The sequence below is a fragment of the Sinohyriopsis cumingii genome, chromosome 7 (genome assembly GCF_028554795.1).
Source record: "Sinohyriopsis cumingii isolate HCF-2022 chromosome 7, ASM2855479v2, whole genome shotgun sequence".
NCBI classification, from domain to species: Eukaryota; Metazoa; Mollusca; class Bivalvia; order Unionida; family Unionidae; genus Sinohyriopsis; species Sinohyriopsis cumingii.
The window spans coordinates 8,918,333-8,940,891 of NC_142967.1; the positions used below are offsets into that span (position 1 = coordinate 8,918,333).

A 22,559-nucleotide genomic window follows, 5' to 3' on the forward strand; every position below is an offset into this window, starting at 1 on the left:
GGGACAAAATTATTGAACATTGTACATCTGTGTGCAATGTTTGAATGGAATTACATGCATTATGGATGAACTGCATGCCATGACGGCACGAGAGTAAACGGTGTTGATACCCTATTCATCATGTACATTAGACATGAATACACATATATGCACCAATGAATTGTTCTCTGAAAAAAAAGTAAAATACTGTAAAACCCTGTGTTAATGCGACCCCACTATTAATGTGATCCATTAATGTGATCCAATTTTTGGGATCCCAATTATCATGTTATAGCGGGATTCCACTGTATTATTTCTGAGGGGTAAATCAATTCCTGAATCAAAGATGAGTCAGGGACTATTTCATTATCTTCTGTCTGTTGTAATTACTGTAATTGTAGGTTTAAGAGTGGACTTTATTTTGTGACCTGTTCACACCTATATCATTACACAAGCTATCTGTAGTACACAATTCATATGCTGTGTATTACCATTAGCACAGCTGTCTCAGCTGCTGTTCTTTTAAAGATAAAGTGTGTTAAAACATCATTTAAAGTTTATACTGAATTTTTTGGTGTAAGCCTAACGTTTTATTTGCTATATTATTGTAAGTATATTTTCAATGAATGCTTCGTTGTTTTAAAACTGTATAGATATTGCCAATGTGCCATTTTAAAATTCAATCCTCATTTTCATTTACAAAAGTCAGAAAAAGAATCCATTATAATATTAAAATACCACACTTGGGATCAAAATTCTGCCTCAGTCACTTAACAAAATCTCATGTGTGAGGCAAAACTCTGACTTGGGTGGAATTCTCCTATGCTACACCAATTCATATGATGGATTCTATTAATCCCGATCCTTATTAAAAAAAGTAAACTTAAATAATTATAAGGTTTACTTATTACTTGGGCTGATAAATTGTACAAGAACAAATCAAAATAATTTGATTTTATTTTCATTAAAATACATTATTTGGATCTCATATACATGTATATTTTGTATGAAATTATCAATACGTCATACTTCAAATAAAATAAAAGATTTTTAATTAAAAATATAAAGAAACACTGTATAATCATTGAGCTTTCATTTTTCTCAAATCCACAAATTAACTGGTGTCTTTCTTACTCCAATATGCAAGCCATTTTCAGAATTTGGCCAAAGTATATGGGTTGTGACATTTTGGACCCTTAAATTATTAGGTGTCTATATCCCAAATGCAAGTTACTGCCACAGTTTTGTCCAGGTGCATGTCTAAAAGTCAAATTACTGTATGGAAATGAATTTTCTTCTTTCAGCCACAGTGACCTTGATCTTAGATGTTTTGACCGAAAGTCAAAAGACTTCATTTTCCCCCCAAGTGGAACCATCTACAAAGTTGCAGAGGTGTGGCATCTATCGCTAAATTTATTGTGCAGAATGAATTTTTCTTCTTTAAGTCAAAGTGAACTTGACCTTTGACCTTTAGACCCCCAACTCAATAGGCTTCTTTCTTAAACCAAGTACCAATCATCCATAAAGTTTGAATAAAGACAATATCTTGAACTACAAGTAAATTTACTATAAATAAACCACAACAGGCAGACAGATATCATAACATTATACCATATACATTATGGAGGGAAGGAATAGTCCATATAATATGGACTATTGCTATAATCTGTCTAATAATGTGTTCTCTCTTGGCAAGTGAAAACAAATATTATGTGAAAAACATTCAATTCCCAACTAAGATAGCAAATCACTTGCATAATTTGTGTCAAAGTAAAATGACCCACACTGGGTCAAGTTTGTGGTGATGGAAGAAAGAATGGAAAAACTGATATATTAATGATTGGATCAAATCGTATGCTGTCTATATGGATTAGTCATTTGTAATAAATAATAAAAATAAAGTTTCTGCAACAGCTTTTCTGCAGTCACACATCTGTCAAATTTTTTCAGAAAGAATCGTAAAAGTTGTACACAAGTTAGCTAGAGATATATCTGCTGTCCAACAAATATTTATAACAAGGAAGACATGCACTCGTCCCCATACCAACTGAATGTCACAAATTTAAAAAAGGGGGTGGGGGGAAATGCCCTTGAACCCATAATGATGCAATCAATTGAAATGTAATTTTGGTACTGGTAATATTTGTTGCAAATTATCAAAGCACATGATAAAGAAAACAATGTCAAATTTAAATATGACTTGCCATCATTTAATATTGCAGTGACATGCATGGAGATTTCAACTATAAATTAACGGGATGATCGTAATGTCATTCATGCTCTTAGTCTTTGAGAGCATTCAAAAGTTTTGACTTAAAGTTATCAACCTGACACTCCCCAACTTTTATTGAATATTCAAGACATGAAGAAATTTTCTATATTTACAGCATAACACTGTTAATGGTCATATATTTATACATTAGTTGTTACCATGTTACAGTAATTCTGAAATGAGTGACCTTTAAGTTATACTGTAACTTGTATTTAAGTACATGTACATCTAAACTGAATGTGAATGGTTTTTAATTAAGAAATGACTATTATGATATTCAGAAGACAAATTATGAGCACATATTTTATCTAATATTATACAGGTAGACTAATCATATAATACTGAACCTCACATAACACATACATTGAACCTCAGGTAACATATTATATTGAACCTCAGGTAACATATTATATTGAACCTCAGGTAACATATTATATTGAACCTCAGGTAACATATTATACTGAACCTCAGGTAACATATTATATTGAACCTCAGGTAACATATTATATTGAACCTCAGGTAACATATTATACTGAACCTCAGGTAACATATTATATTGAACCTCAGGTAACATATTATATTGAACCTCAGGTAACATATTATATTGAACCTCAGGTAACATATTATACTGAACCTCAGGTAACATTATATTGAACCTCAGGTAACATTATATTGAACCTCAGGTAACATATTATATTGAACCTCAGGTAACATTATATTGAACCTCAGGTAACATATTATACTGAACCTCAGGTAACATATTGAACCTCAGGTAACATATTATAATGAACCTCAGGTAACATATTATATTGAACCTCTGGTAACATATTATATTGAACCTCAGGTAACATATTATACTGAACCTCAGGTAACATTATATTGAACCTCAGGTAACATATTATATTGAACCTCAGGTAACATATTATATTGAACCTCAGATAACATATACTGAACCTCAGGTAACATATTATATTGAACCTCAGGTAACATATTATATTGAACCTCAGGTAACATATTATATTGAACCTCAGGTAACATATTATACTGAACCTCAGGTAACATATTATACCGAACCTCAGGTAACATATTATATTGAACCTCAGGTAACATATTATATTGAACCTCAGGTAACATATTATACTGAACCTCAGGTAACATATTATACTGAACCTCAGGTAACATATTATATTGAACCTCAGGTAACATATTATACTGAACCTCAGGTAACATATTATATTGAACCTCAGATAACATATACTGAACCTCAGGTAACATATTATACTGAACCTCAGGTAACATATTATATTGAACCTCAGGTAACATATACTGAACCTCAGATAACATATACTGAACCTCACGTAACATATTCACCTGAACCTTAGATAACATAGATTCTGACACCATGTAAGTGTGCAAACACATGATAAAATAATATTTTCTGCACTTGTTCTTTATAAGCACTCACTAAAAACAAAAAGGGAACATGTTAAACTTATTGCAACTATATCATAGAGAAATACTTAATCTGAAGATACAGTACATAACAAATGTTATTGTTATTGTTATTGTAGGGTTTAACGCCATTTTTCAGCACACGATAGGCTATGCATGGCGGCCAGTATTATTGGTGGAGGAAGAACCCGGGAAAACCCCGGAAAGAACCACCGACCCACGAGAAGCTACTGGCAAGCTTTCTCACATACCCACATTAGCCGAATCCGAGACTCGAACCCACGCAGACAGAGGTGAGATGGCAGTGATCCGTAACGGAGAGCGCTTTAGACCACTCGGCCACTCGGGGCCCCTACATAACAAATGTATAAAATATCATAGTAAATACTGTATAACTTCACTTCTATGAGTCATCTAATACCAAACATTTTGTTCTAGTTATCTGAAATCTTATTAATGTGGAGAATACACAAAAGCCACGTGTGAAGTTTATTAAAGCCTTCACATTGTACCTCAGGCACTTATCTGGAATTTCATCACGTAAAAGACATCTGTGGAAAATAAGTTATGGTTTAGAGAGAAATGTTGCATACAACTACTGGTAAGCATCAACCACACTTGCAACTGCTTTTTCTTGTATGGCATTATTGAATCTCATTATTTAGTGAGTAATTCAGGATGACAATATCAAACAAGAATGATCACCTTATATCATGGTTACAAATGTTCCTCTGAGATCTATCATTAATGTCAATACATAAAACAACTCCAATGAATAGAAAAGCTGATACAATGTGAATCCATCTCAAGTCTCCTCAAGACCAACACGACAACAGCTGATACAATGTGAATCCATCTCAAGTGTCCTCAAGTCCAACTATGACAACAGCTGATACAATGTGAATCCATCTCAAGTGTCCTCAAGACCAACATGACAACAGCTGATACTGTACAATGTGAATCCATCTCAAGTGTCGTCAAGTCCGAATTATGAAAACAGTTGATACAATGTGAATCCATCGCAAGTGTCCTCAAGACCAACATGACAACAGCTGATACTGTACAATGTGAATCCATCGCAAGTGTCCTCAAGACCAACATGACAACAGCTGATACTGTACAATGTGAAACCATCTCAAGTGTCCTCAAGACCAACATGACAACAGCTGGTATAAAGTAAATCAAATGATAGCCCACAGTAAAAAAAAATATGCTAGTTCATAGTTAACAATGAGCACTGTAACTTACTAACTACTACATCTTATTTATATGAGACATGCACAGAAGAAAAAACATGTCATACATAAATTATGATAAATAAATCAATTTTAAGCAAAAATATTTTGTCTTTTACAATGTAATAAGCTTACAGTAAACTAATATCTCTCACTCATTAATAATGACCTGGCTTAAAGTAAAGATTAACATCATCCTTCTTTTGCTTGTAGCTATTTAATTTATTTATCAAATAATTTTCTCCATCTTTTCCATCACGTATCTGGAAGTTGTCAAAATCAGCAATCCCAAAAGACCCAGTTCCCAGGGCAGCAAATCCCATCTTTGAAGCTTTGACTGGTAGCATTACACCAAACAGCTCCTTTCCATTAAGTGTTCCAACTGCTGTATTATTCTGTTGTAGATAAAATTTGAAATTAGAGGCACATAATTATAAAGCATGTTTGTATAGCTAACCCATTCTCTGAAAAACAATGACAATCTGCATGCTCTCTGTTCTATGACAGTGCATAATATCAATCTTATGCCCTCCCATTTAGAGTCACCTGGCTCTAATCAGTAACAAGTAGACAGCTTGTCCTCATTTTGTCATTTTATCATATAGACTCTGCAATCTGAGACTCTGAATAGGTCCAATGTGATCTCATGTAAGCTGAAAGAGGTGACATCCAATGCACTCTGATGCAAGCTGTAAGAGGTGAGGTTCAATGTCATCTCATGCAAACTGAAAGGTGAGGTTAAATGTGTTCATATGCAAGTTGAAAGAGATAAGGTCCAATGTGCTCTCATGTATGTTGAATGAGACAACTAATGGTGGCACAGTAACTCAGTCGTTAGCATTCCTGACTTATGACCAAAGAGGTGTGGGTCAAAATTCTACTATCAGTTCATACGGGATGGGTTACTATGGCATAGGCAAGGCACTTATTATTCAACTGCCACTGCACTAAACCTACTTGTAAAACTGTGCCTTAAAGCACCAAACCACACCACACCACACCAGTCTATCAAATACAAATATTCTTCACTTCCATTTATTAACAATGCACTCTATATAGGTCAAAGGTTTTAATTCTGTGCTAAAATGACTGTAACACTGGAAACGTGGATTTATTTAATCAATGAAACAGAACTTAACACTTCTCAAGTAATATATCCATAAAATGACTCATTGATTACAACTGGTAAAAATGTTACTCAATATCTGCAGTAAAAAGTGAAAACGTTTCATCTGTATATAATTCTAGGGCAGTGTCTATGCCTCCACAAGAAGTGAAAACTTTTCATTTGCACATAATTCTAGGACAATGACTATACCTTCACAAGAAGTGAAAACATTTCATTTGTATATAATTCTAGGACAATGACTATACCTTCACAAGAAGTGAAAACTTTTCATCTGTATATAATTCTAGGACAATGACTATACCTTCACAAGAAGTGAAAACATTTCATTTGTATATAATTCTAGGACAATGACTATACCTTCACAAGAAGTGAAAACATTTCATTTGTATATAATTCTAGGACAATGACTATACCTTCACAAGAAGTGAAAACTTTTCATTTGCACATAATTCTAGGACAATGACTATACCTTCACAGGAAGTGAAAACTTTATTCGTATATAATTCTAGGACAATGACTATACTTTCACAAGAAGTGAAAACTTTTCATTTGTATATAATTCTAGAACAGTGACTATACCTTCACAAGAAGTGAAAACTTTTCATTTGTATATAATTCCAGGACAGTGTCTATGCCTCCACAAGAAGTGAAAACTTTTCATTTGCACATAATTCTAGGACAATGACTATACCTTCACAAGAAATGAAAACGTTTCATTTGCATATAATTCTAGAACAATGATCATACCTTCACAAGAAGTGAAAAATTTTCAACTGCATATATTTCGTGAACAATGACCATACTTTCACAAGAAGTGAAAACTTTTCATCTGCATATAATTCTAGGACAATGACTATACCTTCACAAGAAGTGAAAAATTTTCAACTGCATATATTTCGTGAACAATGACCATACTTTCACAAGAAGTAAAAACTTTTCATTTGTACATAATTCTAGGACAATGACTATACCTTCACAAGAAGTAAAAACTTTTCATTTGTATTTAATTCTAGGACAATGACCATACCTTCACAAGAAGTGAAAACTTTTCATTCGTATATAATTCTAGAATGGTGACTATACCTTCACAAGAAGTGAAAACTTTTCATCTGCATATAATTCTAGGACAATTACCATACTTTCACAAGAAGTAAAAACTTTTCATTTGTACATAATTCTAGGACAATGACTATACCTTCACAAGAAGTAAAAACTTTTCATTTGTATTTAATTCTAGGACAATGACCATACCTTCACAAGAAGTGAAAACTTTTCATTCGTATATAATTCTAGAATGGTGACTATACCTTCAGAAGAAGTGAAAACTTTTCATCTGCATATAAATCTAAGACAATGACCATACCTTCACAAGAAGTGAAAACTTTCATTTGTATATAAATCTAAGACAATGACCATACCTTCAGAAGAAGTGAAAACTTTTCATTTGTATATAATTCTAGAACGGTGACTATACCTTGACAAGAAGTGAAAACTTTCATTTGTATATAAATCTAAGACAATGACCATACCTTCACAAGAAGTGAAAACTTTTCATTCGTATATAATTCTAGAATGGTAACTATACCTTCACAAGAAGTGAAAACTTTTCATTTGTATATAAATCTAAGACAATGACCATACCTTCACAAGAAGTGAAAACTTTCATTTGTATATAAATCTAAGACAATGACCATACCTTCACAAGAAGTGAAAACTTTCATTTGTATATAAATCTAAGACAATGACCATACCTTCACAAGAAGTGAAAACTTTTCATTCATATATAAATATAAGACAATGACCATACCTTCATAAGAAGTGAAAACTTTTCATTCGTACATAATTCTAGAATAGTGACTATACCTTCACAAGAAGTGAAAACTTTTCATTTGTATATAAATCTAAGACAATGACCATACCTTCACAAGAAGTGAAAACTTTCATTTGTATATAAATCTAAGACAATGACCATACCTTCACTAGAAGTGAAAACTTTTCATTTGTATATAATTCTAGAACGGTGACTATACCTTGACAAGAAGTGAAAACTTTCATTTGTATATAAATCTAAGACAATGACCATACCTTGACAAGAAGCGAAAACTTTCATTTGTATATAAATCTAAGACAATGACTATACCTTCACAATAAGTGAAAACTTTTCGTTCGTATATAAATATAAGACAATGACCATACCTTCATAAGAAGTGAAAACTTTTCATTCGTACATAATTCTAGAATAGTGACTATACCTTCACAAGAAGTGAAAAGTTTTCATTTGTATATAAATCTAAGACAATGACCATACCTTCACAAGAAGTGAAAACTTTTATTTGTATATAAATCTAAGACAATGACCATACCTTCACAAGAAGTGAAAACTTTCATTTGTATATAAATCTAAGACAATGACCATACCTTCACTAGAAGTGAAAACTTTTCATTTGTATATAATTCTAGAACGGTGACTATACCTTGACAAGAAGTGAAAACTTTCATTTGTATATAAATCTAAGACAATGAGCATACCTTCACAAGAAGTGAAAACTTTCATTTGTATATAAATCTAAGACAATGACCATACCTTCACAAGAAGTGAAAACTTTTCATTCGTATATAAATATAAGACAATGACCATACCTTCACAAGAAGTGAAAACGTTTCATTCGTATATAATTCTAGAATGGTGACTATACCTTCACAAGAAGTGAAAACTTTTCATTTGTATATAAATCTAAGATAATGACTATACCTTCACAAGAAGTGAAAACTTTTCATTCGTATATAAATATAAGACAATGACTATACCTTCACAAGAAGTGAAAACTTTTCATTCGTATATAAATATAAGACAATGACTATACCTTCACAAGAAGTGAAAACGTTTCATTTGTATATAATTCTAGGACAAAGACTATTCCTTCACAAGAAGTGAAAACTTTTCATTCTTATATATATATAAGACAATGACCATACCTTCACAAGAAGTGAAAACTTTTCATTTGTATATAAATCTAAGACAATGACCATACCTTCACAAGAAGGCCCAAAGTGTTCCAGCCTTTGTTAGCATCAGCATTTCCATTTGATATAAGCTGTGTTCGTGCTGAAATAAAAAAGCTATGTATATTAATTTTGAGTCAGCTATTTTAATTTGCAAATCATATAATATACATTTTGTACCTAAAATTATAGCAGGCTCATAAATTGCCAATTAGATTTGGTAAATCTTTACCATATTTATGTTTATGATAAAATCTTATCTCTAAACTGACTATCTCAGGTCTATATCACTGTTCTCAGTACCATATCTACTTGCATATAATGTTCACCTAAAGCCTGTCTAAGCACCATATGTACTTGCATATAATGTTCACCTAAAGCCTGTCTAAGCACCATATCAACTTGTGCAGAATATGGACCCAAAAGCCTCTCATAGTATCATACATAATTGTGTATAGCATCAACTCAAAAGCATACCTCAGTACCATATCACCCAAAAAGCGAACCTCAGTACCATATCACCCAAAAAGCATACCTCAGTACCATATTACCATAAAGCATACCTCATTATCATATTGCCAAAAAAGCATACCTCAGTACCATATCTACTTATGTATAACAGTCACCCAAAACCTTATATAAGTATCACATCTACTCACGTATAGAACTAACATAAAAGCTATTTTAGCACCATGCTTACTTGTGTAGAATATCCAACCCAAAGCCTGTCTCATTACCACAAATATTTGTACAGAATATGCACCCAAAAACTTATCTCAATCTCAAATCTTTGTATAACATTCACCCCAACGCAAATTTCAATATCACATATGTGTATAATAGATGTTCAATAAATGGCCCATGGGCCACAATTTGGCCTGACAAAGGTTTCTTTTCAACCTGCCAATCTTTCATGACTTGTCTAGTGCATAATGCAATAGTCTGTACCAGTCAACTTGGTGAGACCAGTCTAGTGCATAATGCAACAGTCTGTATCAGCCAGCTGGGTGATATCAATCTAGTGCATGATGCACTAGTCTGTATTGGCCAGCTGGGTGAGATCAGTCTAGTGCACAATGCAATACCTGGTATCAGTCAACTGGGTGAGATCAGTCTAGTGGATATTACAATAGTCTATATCAGTCAACTGGGTGAGATCAGTCTAGTGCATAATGCAACAGTTGGTATCAGCCAACTGTGTGAGACCAGCCTAGTGCATGATGCAATAGTCTGTAACAGCCAAATGGGTAAGATCAGTCTAGTGCACAATGTAATACCTGGTATCAGTCAACTGGGTGAGACCAGTCTAGTGGATAATACAATAGTCTGTATCACTCAACTGGGTGAGAGAAGTCTAATACATAATGAACCAGCCTGTATCAGTTAACTGGGTGAGAGCAGTCTAATACATAATGTAATAGTCTATTAGTCAAATAGGTCAGACCAGTGTGTACATTATGTATCCATGTCACAGCAGCTCTGGCTGGATGCATTACAAACTGTTTTCATTTCCAATGGGCACCGCTCTGGTGGCCTAGTGGTTAGAGCATTCGCCTTGGATGCAGGAGGTCGTGGGTTCAATTCCCGGCTGAGTCATACCAAAGACTTACAAAAATGGTACTAACAGCTGCCTCGCTTGGTGCCTAGCATTAAGAGGTTAGTGTTAGGACTGGTCGACCTGGTGTCAGGATAATGTGACTGGGTGGGACATCATGCTACATGTCTGCGACATGATGCCCCAGTTCTAGACATCACTATAAACTGCCACACTGCAGACATCATAGCGATATGACTGAAAAATTGTTAAAGCTACGTTAAAAATACTAATCATACACACAAACATTTCCAATGGCATAATGTTTACCCATACATCAAGCTTTAAATAGATAGGGTAAGTCCCTCATCAGACAACAGCTTAGCAACTGTGGTCGAATTTAAATTTAATTTCAATGAAAATGATGAAATAACTCTGAATTAAATAAAATGAGGATAAAATTCTTTCACAGAAATAGAATTTGTTTTGGACTGCAATTTGTTTCAATGTGAAAGCTATTGATCTTTTAAAAGAAGAATGCCCAAGAGGAGTAAATCATGTTGGAATAAATTTATCAGGAATTTCTTTTAAAACCAACATGGTAGAAAGGTTGTAATATTACGCTACTTTAGAATGAGATATGAATGGCTAATTATGTAATAGCAGACTTGAGTCCAAGCTGTATGTTTTAAAGTGCATTTATACATGAGCAAATATGGTATAACAAGTTCTGTCAGAAAAGAATAGATCTTCAACAGAAAAGTAATTTCTCTCCAAACTTGTTAGACAATTTATTAGTAATAGGCCAACTGCATGTACCTACCTAAATCTCCAGTAACTTCATATTTCTTTTTATCTGGAAAGAGGAAGAAGAAAACTCCAACAGCTTCAAATGATTCACACCCTAGATTGCTAACCCTGGTAGCTACAAACACACCATCTGAGGCATTGACCTGCCCTATCATGGCATCCACTTCAACATACAGGTCAGTCCTGAAGACAAAGGGAGATAACTTGTGTGAAGGATAAAAATATTGTTAGTTTGCTAAACACACTGGTAAAAATAAATATAATCCGGGCACATCTTAAAATGTACTAAATCATTTCATTTATCATCTCATACACTCTGCTGATAATAATAAAAATAAATAATTACTTGTATCAGTGTACATGCTTTACAAAGAAATAACCTTTAATATTCAAAATAAAGTAAGCTAAAGTACTTGTAATATAAGGTGTTTCATTTTAAGGTCATTAATTTTATTCCCTTTCCTTCACACATCCAAACAAAAGAAAAATACCATACATGGTTGCAGCATAACATCATTAAAACAATGCCACAATAAAATTTCACTTTGTTTTCTTTTCCAAAACCCCTTAACTAATAAAGAAAGGTAACCAAAATATTTGAAAATGCTCCTTTTATAAGTTGACTCTCAGCTGTTCATTTCTTATTTCATACTGCTACTTACTGTAAAATACACATGGATTTTAGCAACATAAAATCTGAAGCCAGTTTTTTGTTTGGGCATTTTAGTTACATAAAATGCTGGTGAATTTCCAATGGACAAATAAAACCCAATTCATACATGTATACAATAAAGACAAAGTCATAAGTATTTTAGCAAAACAGATCATCAAACAATAAATATAATACATACAAGCAGACTGTAAGTGATGATCAAATAAAATTAGTGAAAAAGCATCAATCACAGTATCTTTTTACAGCAAGACTGACAAGCCTGTCTACTTATAAGTTTAATTGTTGTCACATTAATACATGAACTTATAAAACAGTGAATATCTAAACCTGGTTTGAAACTCATCAAGAATTACTTGTCTGTATAGTAACTGCCATGTGCAAAATAATCCAGAATCACTTGTCTGAATAGTAATTGGCATGTGCAAATGCATCCAAAATCACTTGTCTGAACAGTAATTGGCATATGCAAACTCGTCCAAAATCACTTGTCTGCATATTAATTGGCATGTGCAAACTCATCCAGAATCATTTGTCTGAATAGTAATTGCCATGTGCAAATGCATTCAGAATTGCTTGTCTGCATAGTAATTGGTATGTACAAACACATCCAGAGTCACTTGTCTGCATAGTAATTGGCATGTGTAAATTCATCCACGATCATTTGTCTGCATAGTAACTGGCATGTGCAAACTCACCCAGAATCATTTGTTTGCATAGTAATTGGCATGTGTAAATTCATCCAGAGTCACTCATCACAAACACATCCAAAATGATTTGCCTGAATAGTAATTCCCATGTGCAAATGCATCCAGAATCACATATCTGCACAGTAATTGGCATGTGTAATTCATCCAGAGTCACTTGTCTGAATAGTAACTGCCATGTGCAAATGCATCCAAAATTACTTGTCTGCATAGAAATTGGCATGTACAAACATATCCAGAATCACTTATCTGCACAGTAATTGGTATTTACAAACACATCCAGAGTCACTCGTCTGAATAGTAATTGGCATGTACAAACATATCCAGAATCACTTATCTGCACAGTAGCTGGCATTTACAAACACATCCAGAATCATTTGTCTGAATAGTAATTGCCATGTGCAAATGCATACAGAATTACTCGTCTGAATAATAATTGGCATGTGTAATTCATCCAGAGTCACTTGTCTGAATAGTAACTGCCATGTGCAAATGCATCCAGAATTACTTGTCTGCATAGTAATTGGCATGTACAAACATATCCAGAGTCACTTGTCTGCATAGTAATTGGCATGTGCAAATGCATCCAGAATCACTTGTCTGCATAGTAATTGGCATGTGCATCTTAAGTGTAAACAAAAAATTTGTGCAAATCTGTGGTCATTAAATTGACTAAAATTTCATGCATGCTAAAATTTTGTGATTTACAGTATCTTAAAAAGCAATCATGAAAAAATATCCTAAATATACTGGACAATTATCTGTTTTAATTTGATAGATAAATAGACATTGCATAGGTAAACGTAAACAAATGTTTACTGTGTGCCAACATATATCAAGTCATGACTCAAGCAAAAATCGAGTTGGGGAGGTGGTAAAACTAATTTGAATTATGCATTACTTGTCAGTTATTACTGCATTAATACATTTTTCATGGCAACACTTCTTAGTCTGGTAAGATTATTCACTACTATAATTAGTAATTAGGGATCTAGAATAAAAAAACAGAAAACAACATGATCCCAGTCTGATACCATGGTCAACTTCCATTATTCAGAAAACCATCCTTCACTGACTTGGACTAGCACTGAAAGGACTTCAGAACAGGGAGGGAGAAGGGAACTGGGCAATACTATTGGTTTAGTATTACATAATTAAAATTAGTTTCATTCCCACCCTACCCCCAAAAATTACCTTTTATTAGCAGTAACACATTGTATGGTATTATTGAATTGCTGAATTTCCAGTCCAGTGAGAGGCATATAGCTAAAGTTGACCTGTCAAATAGAACTTACCAATACTATCAATTGAGTGCTCTGCTAGACTGGAAGATAGCTTGACAAATTGTTGGGCTGGCATAATTGGGTTTAATGAATAAATACATTCACTCTGGTGCCACACTGATTGATGGTAAAACAATGAGAATGATTCATGAGACTGCCATAATGTGGCTTTCATGACATCAAATGGAGAATGATTCATGAGACTGCCGTAATGTGGCTTTCATGACATAAAATGGAGAATGATTCATGAGACTGCCATAATGTGGCTTTCATGACATCAAATGGAGAATGATTCATAAGACTGCCATAATGTGGCTTTCATGACATCAAATGGAGAATGATTCATGAGATTGCCATAATGTGGCTTTCATGACATAAAATGGAGAATGATTCATAAGACTGCCATAATGTGGCTTTCACGACATCAAATGGAGAATGATTCATGAGACTGCCATAATGTGGCTTTCATGACATCAAATGGAGAATGATTCATGAGACTGCCATAATGTGGCTTTCACGACATCAAATGAAGAATGATTCATGAGACTGCCATAATGTGGCTTTCATGACATCAAATGGAGAATGATTCATGAGACTGCCATAATGTGGTTTTCATGACATCAAATGGACAATGATTCATGAGACTGCCATAATGTGGCTTTCACGACATCAAATGGACAATGATTCATGAGACTGCCATAATGTGGCTTTCATGACATAAAATGGAGAATGATTCATGAGACTGCCATAATGTGGCTTTCATGACATCAAATGGAGAATGATTCATGAGACTGCCATAATGTGGCTTTCATGACATAAAATGGAGAATGATTCATAAGACTGCCATAATGTGGCTTTCATGACATCAAATGGACAATGATTCATGAGACTGCCATAATGTGGCTTTCACGACATCAAATGGACAATGATTCATCAGACTGCCATAATGTGGCTTTCACGACATCAAATGGACAATGATTCATGAGACTGCCATAATGTGGCTTTCATGACATCAAATGGAGAATGATTCATGAGACTGCCATAATGTGGCTTTCATGACATCAAATGGAGAATGATTCATGAGACTGCCGTAATGTGGCTTTCATGACATAAAATGGAGAATGATTCATGAGACTGCCATAATGTGGCTTTCATGACATCAAATGGAGAATGATTCATAAGACTGCCATAATGTGGCTTTCATGACATCAAATGGAGAATGATTCATGAGATTGCCATAATGTGGCTTTCATGACATAAAATGGAGAATGATTCATAAGACTGCCATAATGTGGCTTTCACGACATCAAATGGAGAATGATTCATGAGACTGCCATAATGTGGCTTTCATGACATCAAATGGAGAATGATTCATGAGACTGCCATAATGTGGCTTTCACGACATCAAATGAAGAATGATTCATGAGACTGCCATAATGTGGCTTTCATGACATCAAATGGAGAATGATTCATGAGACTGCCATAATGTGGCTTTCATGACATCAAATGGAGAATGATTCATGAGACTGCCGTAATGTGGCTTTCATGACATAAAATGGAGAATGATTCATGAGACTGCCATAATGTGGCTTTCATGACATCAAATGGAGAATGATTCATAAGACTGCCATAATGTGGCTTTCATGACATCAAATGGAGAATGATTCATGAGATTGCCATAATGTGGCTTTCATGACATAAAATGGAGAATGATTCATAAGACTGCCATAATGTGGCTTTCACGACATCAAATGGAGAATGATTCATGAGACTGCCATAATGTGGCTTTCATGACATCAAATGGAGAATGATTCATGAGACTGCCATAATGTGGCTTTCACGACATCAAATGAAGAATGATTCATGAGACTGCCATAATGTGGCTTTCATGACATCAAATGGAGAATGATTCATGAGACTGCCATAATGTGGTTTTCATGACATCAAATGGACAATGATTCATGAGACTGCCATAATGTGGCTTTCATGACATCAAATGGACAATGATTCATGAGACTGCCATAATGTGGCTTTCACGACATCAAATGGACAATGATTCATCAGACTGCCATAATGTGGCTTTCACGACATCAAATGGACAATGATTCATGAGACTGCCATAATGTGGCTTTCATGACATCAAATGGAGAATGATTCATGAGACTGCCATAATGTGGCTTTCATGACATCAAATGGAGAATGATTCATGAGACTGCCGTAATGTGGCTTTCATGACATAAAATGGAGAATGATTCATGAGACTGCCATAATGTGGCTTTCATGACATCAAATGGACAATGATTCATGAGACTGCCATAATGTGGCTTTCATGACATCAAATGGACAATGATTCATGAGATTGCCATAATGTGGCTTTCATGACATCAAATGGAGAATGATTCATAAACAACTAGATGCAGCAACAACCTAAGATCATAGGCTTTAAGTTTCATAATAAAAAAGTCAGAGATTCATAATTTCTTCAAATTGCCTGATTAAGCCACTTCAACATCTTGGCTACCAAAACAGAGATCCCTTTGCAATGAAGGAAAAGACATGTCTGACCTCTTTTTTCTCTTATGATTTAGACAGAAATATAAACCTAACTGGTCAAAAGAGTCTATCTTAGTTATACCTAGTGCACATATGATTGAGACTGGGGATTTCAATAGGAACAGGAGTTCCCGAAGGAAGAAAATTTTTTTGGGCTGGAAACCCCAGTTGACAAAGAAGAGAAATCTAATCACAGTTACCACTGAACTGTAAACAGCCCCTTTTCACTGACAAGGCATGAATGTCACTCATCACTGATTCTAGGAAGAAAAGTAGGAGTGTGTCAAGGTTAGGGTTCTTAAAGGAAACTTCACTCCGAGGTTCATAAAGACATTCAGATACTGACCAAAGAACCCATCAAAGGTTCCACAGTGAGAGACTGGTCTCAGGAGCTCAAATAACCCGATCAGTTCTACAAGATGTGGGTCCGACCTGACCTTGGAGTCCACAGAGAACTTAATGGATTGGAGAGGGTTGCTATACGGTCCTTAATTGTGGACAATTTGCAATCGTTTTATTCTGGAAGACACAAAAGTAGAAACAGTGCAACTGAGCGAATGGGCAGATAGGAACAAGGTATTTCCAACTGCGTCAATTACAGAACATTCTCCACAAAGGAATCATAAAACATTTAAGCTGATTTACTTCAAGCCTTAGTGATGTATTAACCAACCTTGGTCAAAAACTGATCCTGACAGATCATTTGATATGAGCCAGGCATGAAGATGGAGATTCTGAGCAAAAGGGACCCTCTATTCTGCAACAGCAGATCTCATCTCAGTGGTAATTTGAAGAAGTTGAGGGCATCACTGAACCATGATCAGTGAGACTATAGAGGAGCTATCCATGACTTCGAGGTCCTGACTTTGATTGACATGAGGAATTATTCTAAAACGTGGGAAGTACACAGTCAATCCCACCTCACACTGATGTGTCCATGGTCCATGCCCTCTGGTCTGGCACTACAAAGATATAAAGATGGAGCTTATTGGTCATCCTCATTGTGAACAAGACACAGATGAAAATGTGTCACTGCTACCAACTAGTGCATCCATTCCATGAGGAGTGCTTGTCAATGTCTGGACATTTGTCTGGAGTCCTTGTCATGACTGGAATATGGCAGACTGTTAGAGTCATCTCCTCCAAAGCTCTCCAATGAAGGAGGTTCAAAACTTCCAAGCTGTTATATGCTGCTGCTGCATCAAGAGTTATAGAAAAACAATCTGCATTTCTAGATTGTTGATATGAAAGGAAAACTTGTTTTTCTATTCCTTTGTTTTTGCTTTTTATGCAACTTTTTTTAATGACCCCAGAATCAAAACAATAGACTTGACTTAAACTGCAAGCAATATAAATCAATTCTGTAACTTGTACAGCTTTCTTCAATAAACCAAACATACCAACTGGAATTCCCAATAATGCTGATAGGAAACACAAGGTTGATAGGACACCAGGTTATGGGATTATGTAGAACAACATGTCTATAAACTCTCTTGTGCTGAGAATCTGTTGTATCGATCACCTCAAATGACCCCACTTGCTGAGCAAAATTATTGGGTTCTTCAGCAGGGAGATACACTAAAAATAGAAATATCAGCATTACTGAAAGTTATTTTTAGAAGTTTATCTTTAACCCCTGGCCTTTTTCAAGTAGTTGAAGTTAGACTTTTATCAAGGAGTTCTCAATATAAAAAGGGGCCCAAATCCCAAATTAAAAGGGGCAATATCTCAATAAGATTTAACACAAAATTGTACAAATTCTCATTTTTTGTCAACAATTTTTTTGTAACAATATTACTGATAAATTTATTTTGATCATTTTGACTCCTGAGAGTAATGAGTCCATTCCCCATTCTAATATAATTAGCCCATTCTAATATAATTAGAAAGAATCACGGAGTAGATACATAGCACCCATAGCAAGAATCATAGTGATGAATATCAATCAGTAATGAGTCCATTCCCCATTCTAATATAATTAGAAAGAATCACTGAGTAGATACATAGCAAGAATCATAGTGATGAATACCAATCAGTAATGAGTCCATTCCCCATTCTAATATAATTAGAAAGAATCACTGAGTAGATACATAGCAAGAATCATAGTGATGAATACCAATCAGTAATGAGTCCATTCGACATTATAACATAATTAGAAAGAACCACTGAGTAGATACATAGCACCCATAGCAAAAATCATAGTGATGAATACCAATCAGTAATGAGTCTATTCGACATTATAACATAATTAGAAAGAATCACTGAGTAGATACATAGCACCCATAGCAAGAATCATATTGATGAATATCAATCAGTAATGGGTCTATTCCCCATTATAATATAATTAGAAAGAATCACTGAGTAGATAAGGGGCCCCGAGTGGTCGAGTGGTCTAAAGCGCTCTTTGTTATGGATCACTGCCATCTCACCTCTGTCTGCGGCAGTTTGAGTCTCGGATTCAGCCAATGTGGATATGTGAGAAAGCTTGCCAGTAGCTTCTCGTGGGTCAGTGGTTCTTTCCGGGGTTTTCCCAGGTTCTTCCTCCACCATTAATACTGGCCGCCATGTATAGCCTATCGTGTGCTGAAAATGGCGTTAAGCCCCACAACAACAACAACAACTGAGTAGATACATAGCACCCATAGCAAGAATCATAGTGATGAATATCAGTCAGTAATGAGTCCATTCCCCATTCTAATATAATTAGAAAGAATCACTGAGTAGATACATAGCACCCATAGCAAGAATCATAGTGATTAATATCAATCAGTAACCTTACAACAGCAGTACAAGAATAACATTTTCAAAGGGAGACAATAAACAAAGTTCATAGGTATTAATATAATAACAATATCTCCGCTTTTGATTTTGGCATTATTTTCTTGTAATCAACAAAGCATTTACTTATATCATAAAGTCATTTTGTCTATTATAATATATAAGACACGTACTTTATTTCTATATGGATAATGGAGGTTTTCAGTTGGAGTTACTTGTAACTCTCCCTTACATCTATGAAAAGGTAGAACTAACAATAATGCTGCATTCTGCTTTCATCAAGAAGAGTGTTTATGTCAGTCACAATCTATTGCACAAATGCTACCTCTCTGTTTGCTACAGAATTCACTGAGAGACAAAATGATACAGAAGTTTATGACAAAAGAAAACTAAAAAAAGCCCCATTAAACACAATGATTCCTCAACATGAGGTTTTGAGCCTGTGAACAGTGCAAAGCAGGTGAGACACAAATTATAGTATTATATTTGATACAACTTTAGACATACTGTTGTACTGGATAATGTTTCAGTTCAATACATTACTGCTGCAGAAGTTACATTTTCATAACTTTATGATGGAATTCTCTTATTGCCGACACCACTGCCACTGGTATGTTCACTACCTGACAAGTGATACCAATTTCTCTCCATTCACAGGTCTGACTAAAAGGAATTATGCTTTACATTTAAAAGATAAAATCTGCAAAATTATATAAAGTCTGAATCCACTGATGGGGAAAATAACCTTTGCAGTAAAATGTTTCTTTGGTAATACTTACCTGAGCAAAATACCTTAGGACTACAACCACTACATCACAAATCCAGTCCCTCCAAGTTGAAATCCAGCTATAAAAATGTAACGTTTTCTGCCCACATAGGTGGGAGTCAGAGAAGAGTGCTTTTCCTCTAACAGTGAGATTGGTGCAAATTCCCATCTAACCTGAGTTACTCCTGGAGCAGAAATTCACACTATGTCAGTAAAATGTAATTGGATGGAGGTTGGGGTGGGGGGTATCTGTATTATGATAGGGAAATATTTTCAATTAAATGCTCTGCTTCAAGTATTGGTTTCTTCTTCAAATATATAACTGAATCATAAAAACTTGGAGAATAAGGAAAGATACAGCAAAGTAAACTCCATTAACCTGAAGAAGGCACAATCTTCAATCCCCAAAGGTATGTAAGGCAGCTTCAAATCTTTAGTGTAAGGACTCCATATGCCCCAACACAGCTGAGCATGAAAAATCCCCAACCTCCAAATCCAGTGGATAACATGAGGTCATGTCTTTGGAAAGCTGCTGAATAACTTGGAAGGTAGAATATTTTATCGCTAATGTAGGAACAACATGTCAAACTTAGCCTGTTGGGATGAAAGCACTCCGAGACAAAAGCAAGACAAAAGTTGTCTCTACCATCCATCCCATAACTTTGATAATGTCTATTAGAAAAAATGCTATGCTAGTGGTTACTCTGCTGGAAATGGGCAAGAAATTCATTTGATCTTGAGTTAGTCTCTATTTGAAAGAGAATAAACCAACATATCCAGGTCAACAGAGTCTGAATGGAGATACTGACCTCACCTTCTTTCAATGGTATAAATAAAGGAGATCTTGCTCTTCACGCTGTTTCATGTCTTTAAAGTCCTCACCAGGTGGTCCTTTTGTTGATCCTGAGGCATAAGGTCCAATAAGCAAAGCACTTTCAGGATGAAGGACTGATGTCTATGAGCAGTTGCCTATTCTTTGTAATGAAAGCTGATGCGATCATGAGCAAATTAAACCATCACAAAAGAAATGTTCGGACCAATCAATGAGGCATGTATCTCACCAATCCTGCCTGCTGTAGCTTGTACAACCAGTAAGCAGGCTTTATGATAAATAAGCCAATGATGCTCTAAACAGCAGTTCGAGCTGTGCTTTATTCCACCATGTCAAAATCCATGGTTGATTCCATTTCATGCACAAGGCCAAAATCTTCAGTCATGATAGTTCAAAGTTGGCCAGCAGGTCACAGAGATCTCTGCTTTCTCCTATACCCTTACTACTGTGATGACCAATGGTGTCAAAGACTGTGAAACCTTTTAAAGTCATAGGTCTCATCATCTTAACATCAAAAAGCCACAGGAGAATGTTAGCTACTTAGAATTTCAATACCTTAAAGTGGAGTGATTTGTTTCTTCTTACACCACTCAGAGAAAACTCTCATGGAGGCAAAGGTCAATGAATCTTGTCCCTGACTCCTATTTGCCTTTAGAGACAATTCACCACAGTGTCATTGTCAGATAGAATGACGTTTCCAGACTACATAACTTGCATCCACTGAAATCCATTCACTATGAACTTCAATTTTAGTGGTCAGTCCTAAGGTGATCACAATCTACTGACTTCTAAAAATGACGGAAGGAGATGGGCACCTCAGTCTGCCATGCAGGCAACCCCCAAATATCATAATTATTGGAGACTGACTCTGCAAGAGAATATTTACCATAAGAAAAATGAGGTTCTTTCATTTGCAAAGATGCAATCTTGCTTATTCTGAAACTGGAACTATTTGTTCCATTCTGTAGAATTTCCTTTGCCACTGCGACAATAGAATCATCTGCAATGGTATCATGAACAGGTGACCTCGGATTATGAGATCAATGCACGACACATTGTGGAGACCCAACAGGTAAAGGGAGTTTTGGATTTAGATGCAACTACTTGAGAGGATCAAAGACATCATTGCAATGATTTTCAAGAAACAGTACTCTTGAAGACAGATCCTGATCAAATGCATTTTGCACTCCGTACACAAGTGGGTGAAAAACCAAGATAGTATGATACTCAGACATTATTTAGCTGTTATAATAATAGCTAAAATATAGTTAGGTGGTTGATTTGTGGTGTATTGTCATACTCAAATGATATTATATAGCTAAATTCTAGTTAGGTGGTTGATTTGTGGTGTATTGTCATACTCATATGATATTATATAGCTAAAATATAGTTAAGTGGTGGATTTGTGGTGTACTGTCATACTAATATGATATTATATAGCTAAGATCTAGTTAGGTGGTGGATTTGTGGTGTACTGTCATACTCATATGATATTATATAGCTAAAATATAGTTAAGTGGTGGATTTGTAGTTTATTGTCATACTCATAAGATATA

At 35.0% G+C, this 22,559-nt stretch overlaps 1 protein-coding gene and 1 long non-coding RNA gene across 3 annotated transcripts in view; both read right to left on the reverse strand.

Annotated features, from left to right (window-relative positions):
* Positions 1-918: 918 nt before the first annotated feature.
* On the reverse strand, positions 919-3,796 carry LOC149794714 (uncharacterized). Its single transcript, XR_016422184.1, has 2 exons — positions 3,515-3,796; positions 919-2,621 (listed from the first exon to the last, which is right to left on the reverse strand). It is a non-coding gene; the product is annotated as an uncharacterized LOC149794714 (long non-coding RNA).
* Positions 3,797-4,062: 266 nt separating this feature from the next.
* The window catches only part of LOC149794715 (galactocerebrosidase-like), a 97,413-nt gene continuing 78,916 nt past the window's right edge, over positions 4,063-22,559 (reverse strand). Inside the window, exons 15-18 of one of the 2 annotated variants that reach the window (XM_089964335.1) lie at positions 18,028-18,205; positions 11,428-11,597; positions 9,100-9,173; positions 4,063-5,333 (exon numbers count right to left, since the gene is read on the reverse strand). In XM_089964335.1, coding sequence (XP_089820461.1) covers positions 5,097-5,333; positions 9,100-9,173; positions 11,428-11,597; positions 18,028-18,205 — 659 coding nt within the window. In that variant the 3' untranslated portion in view covers positions 4,063-5,096. The remainder of the gene's footprint in view (positions 5,334-9,099; positions 9,174-11,427; positions 11,598-18,027; positions 18,206-22,559) is intronic. The other variant, XM_089964334.1, reaches the window with a different exon arrangement.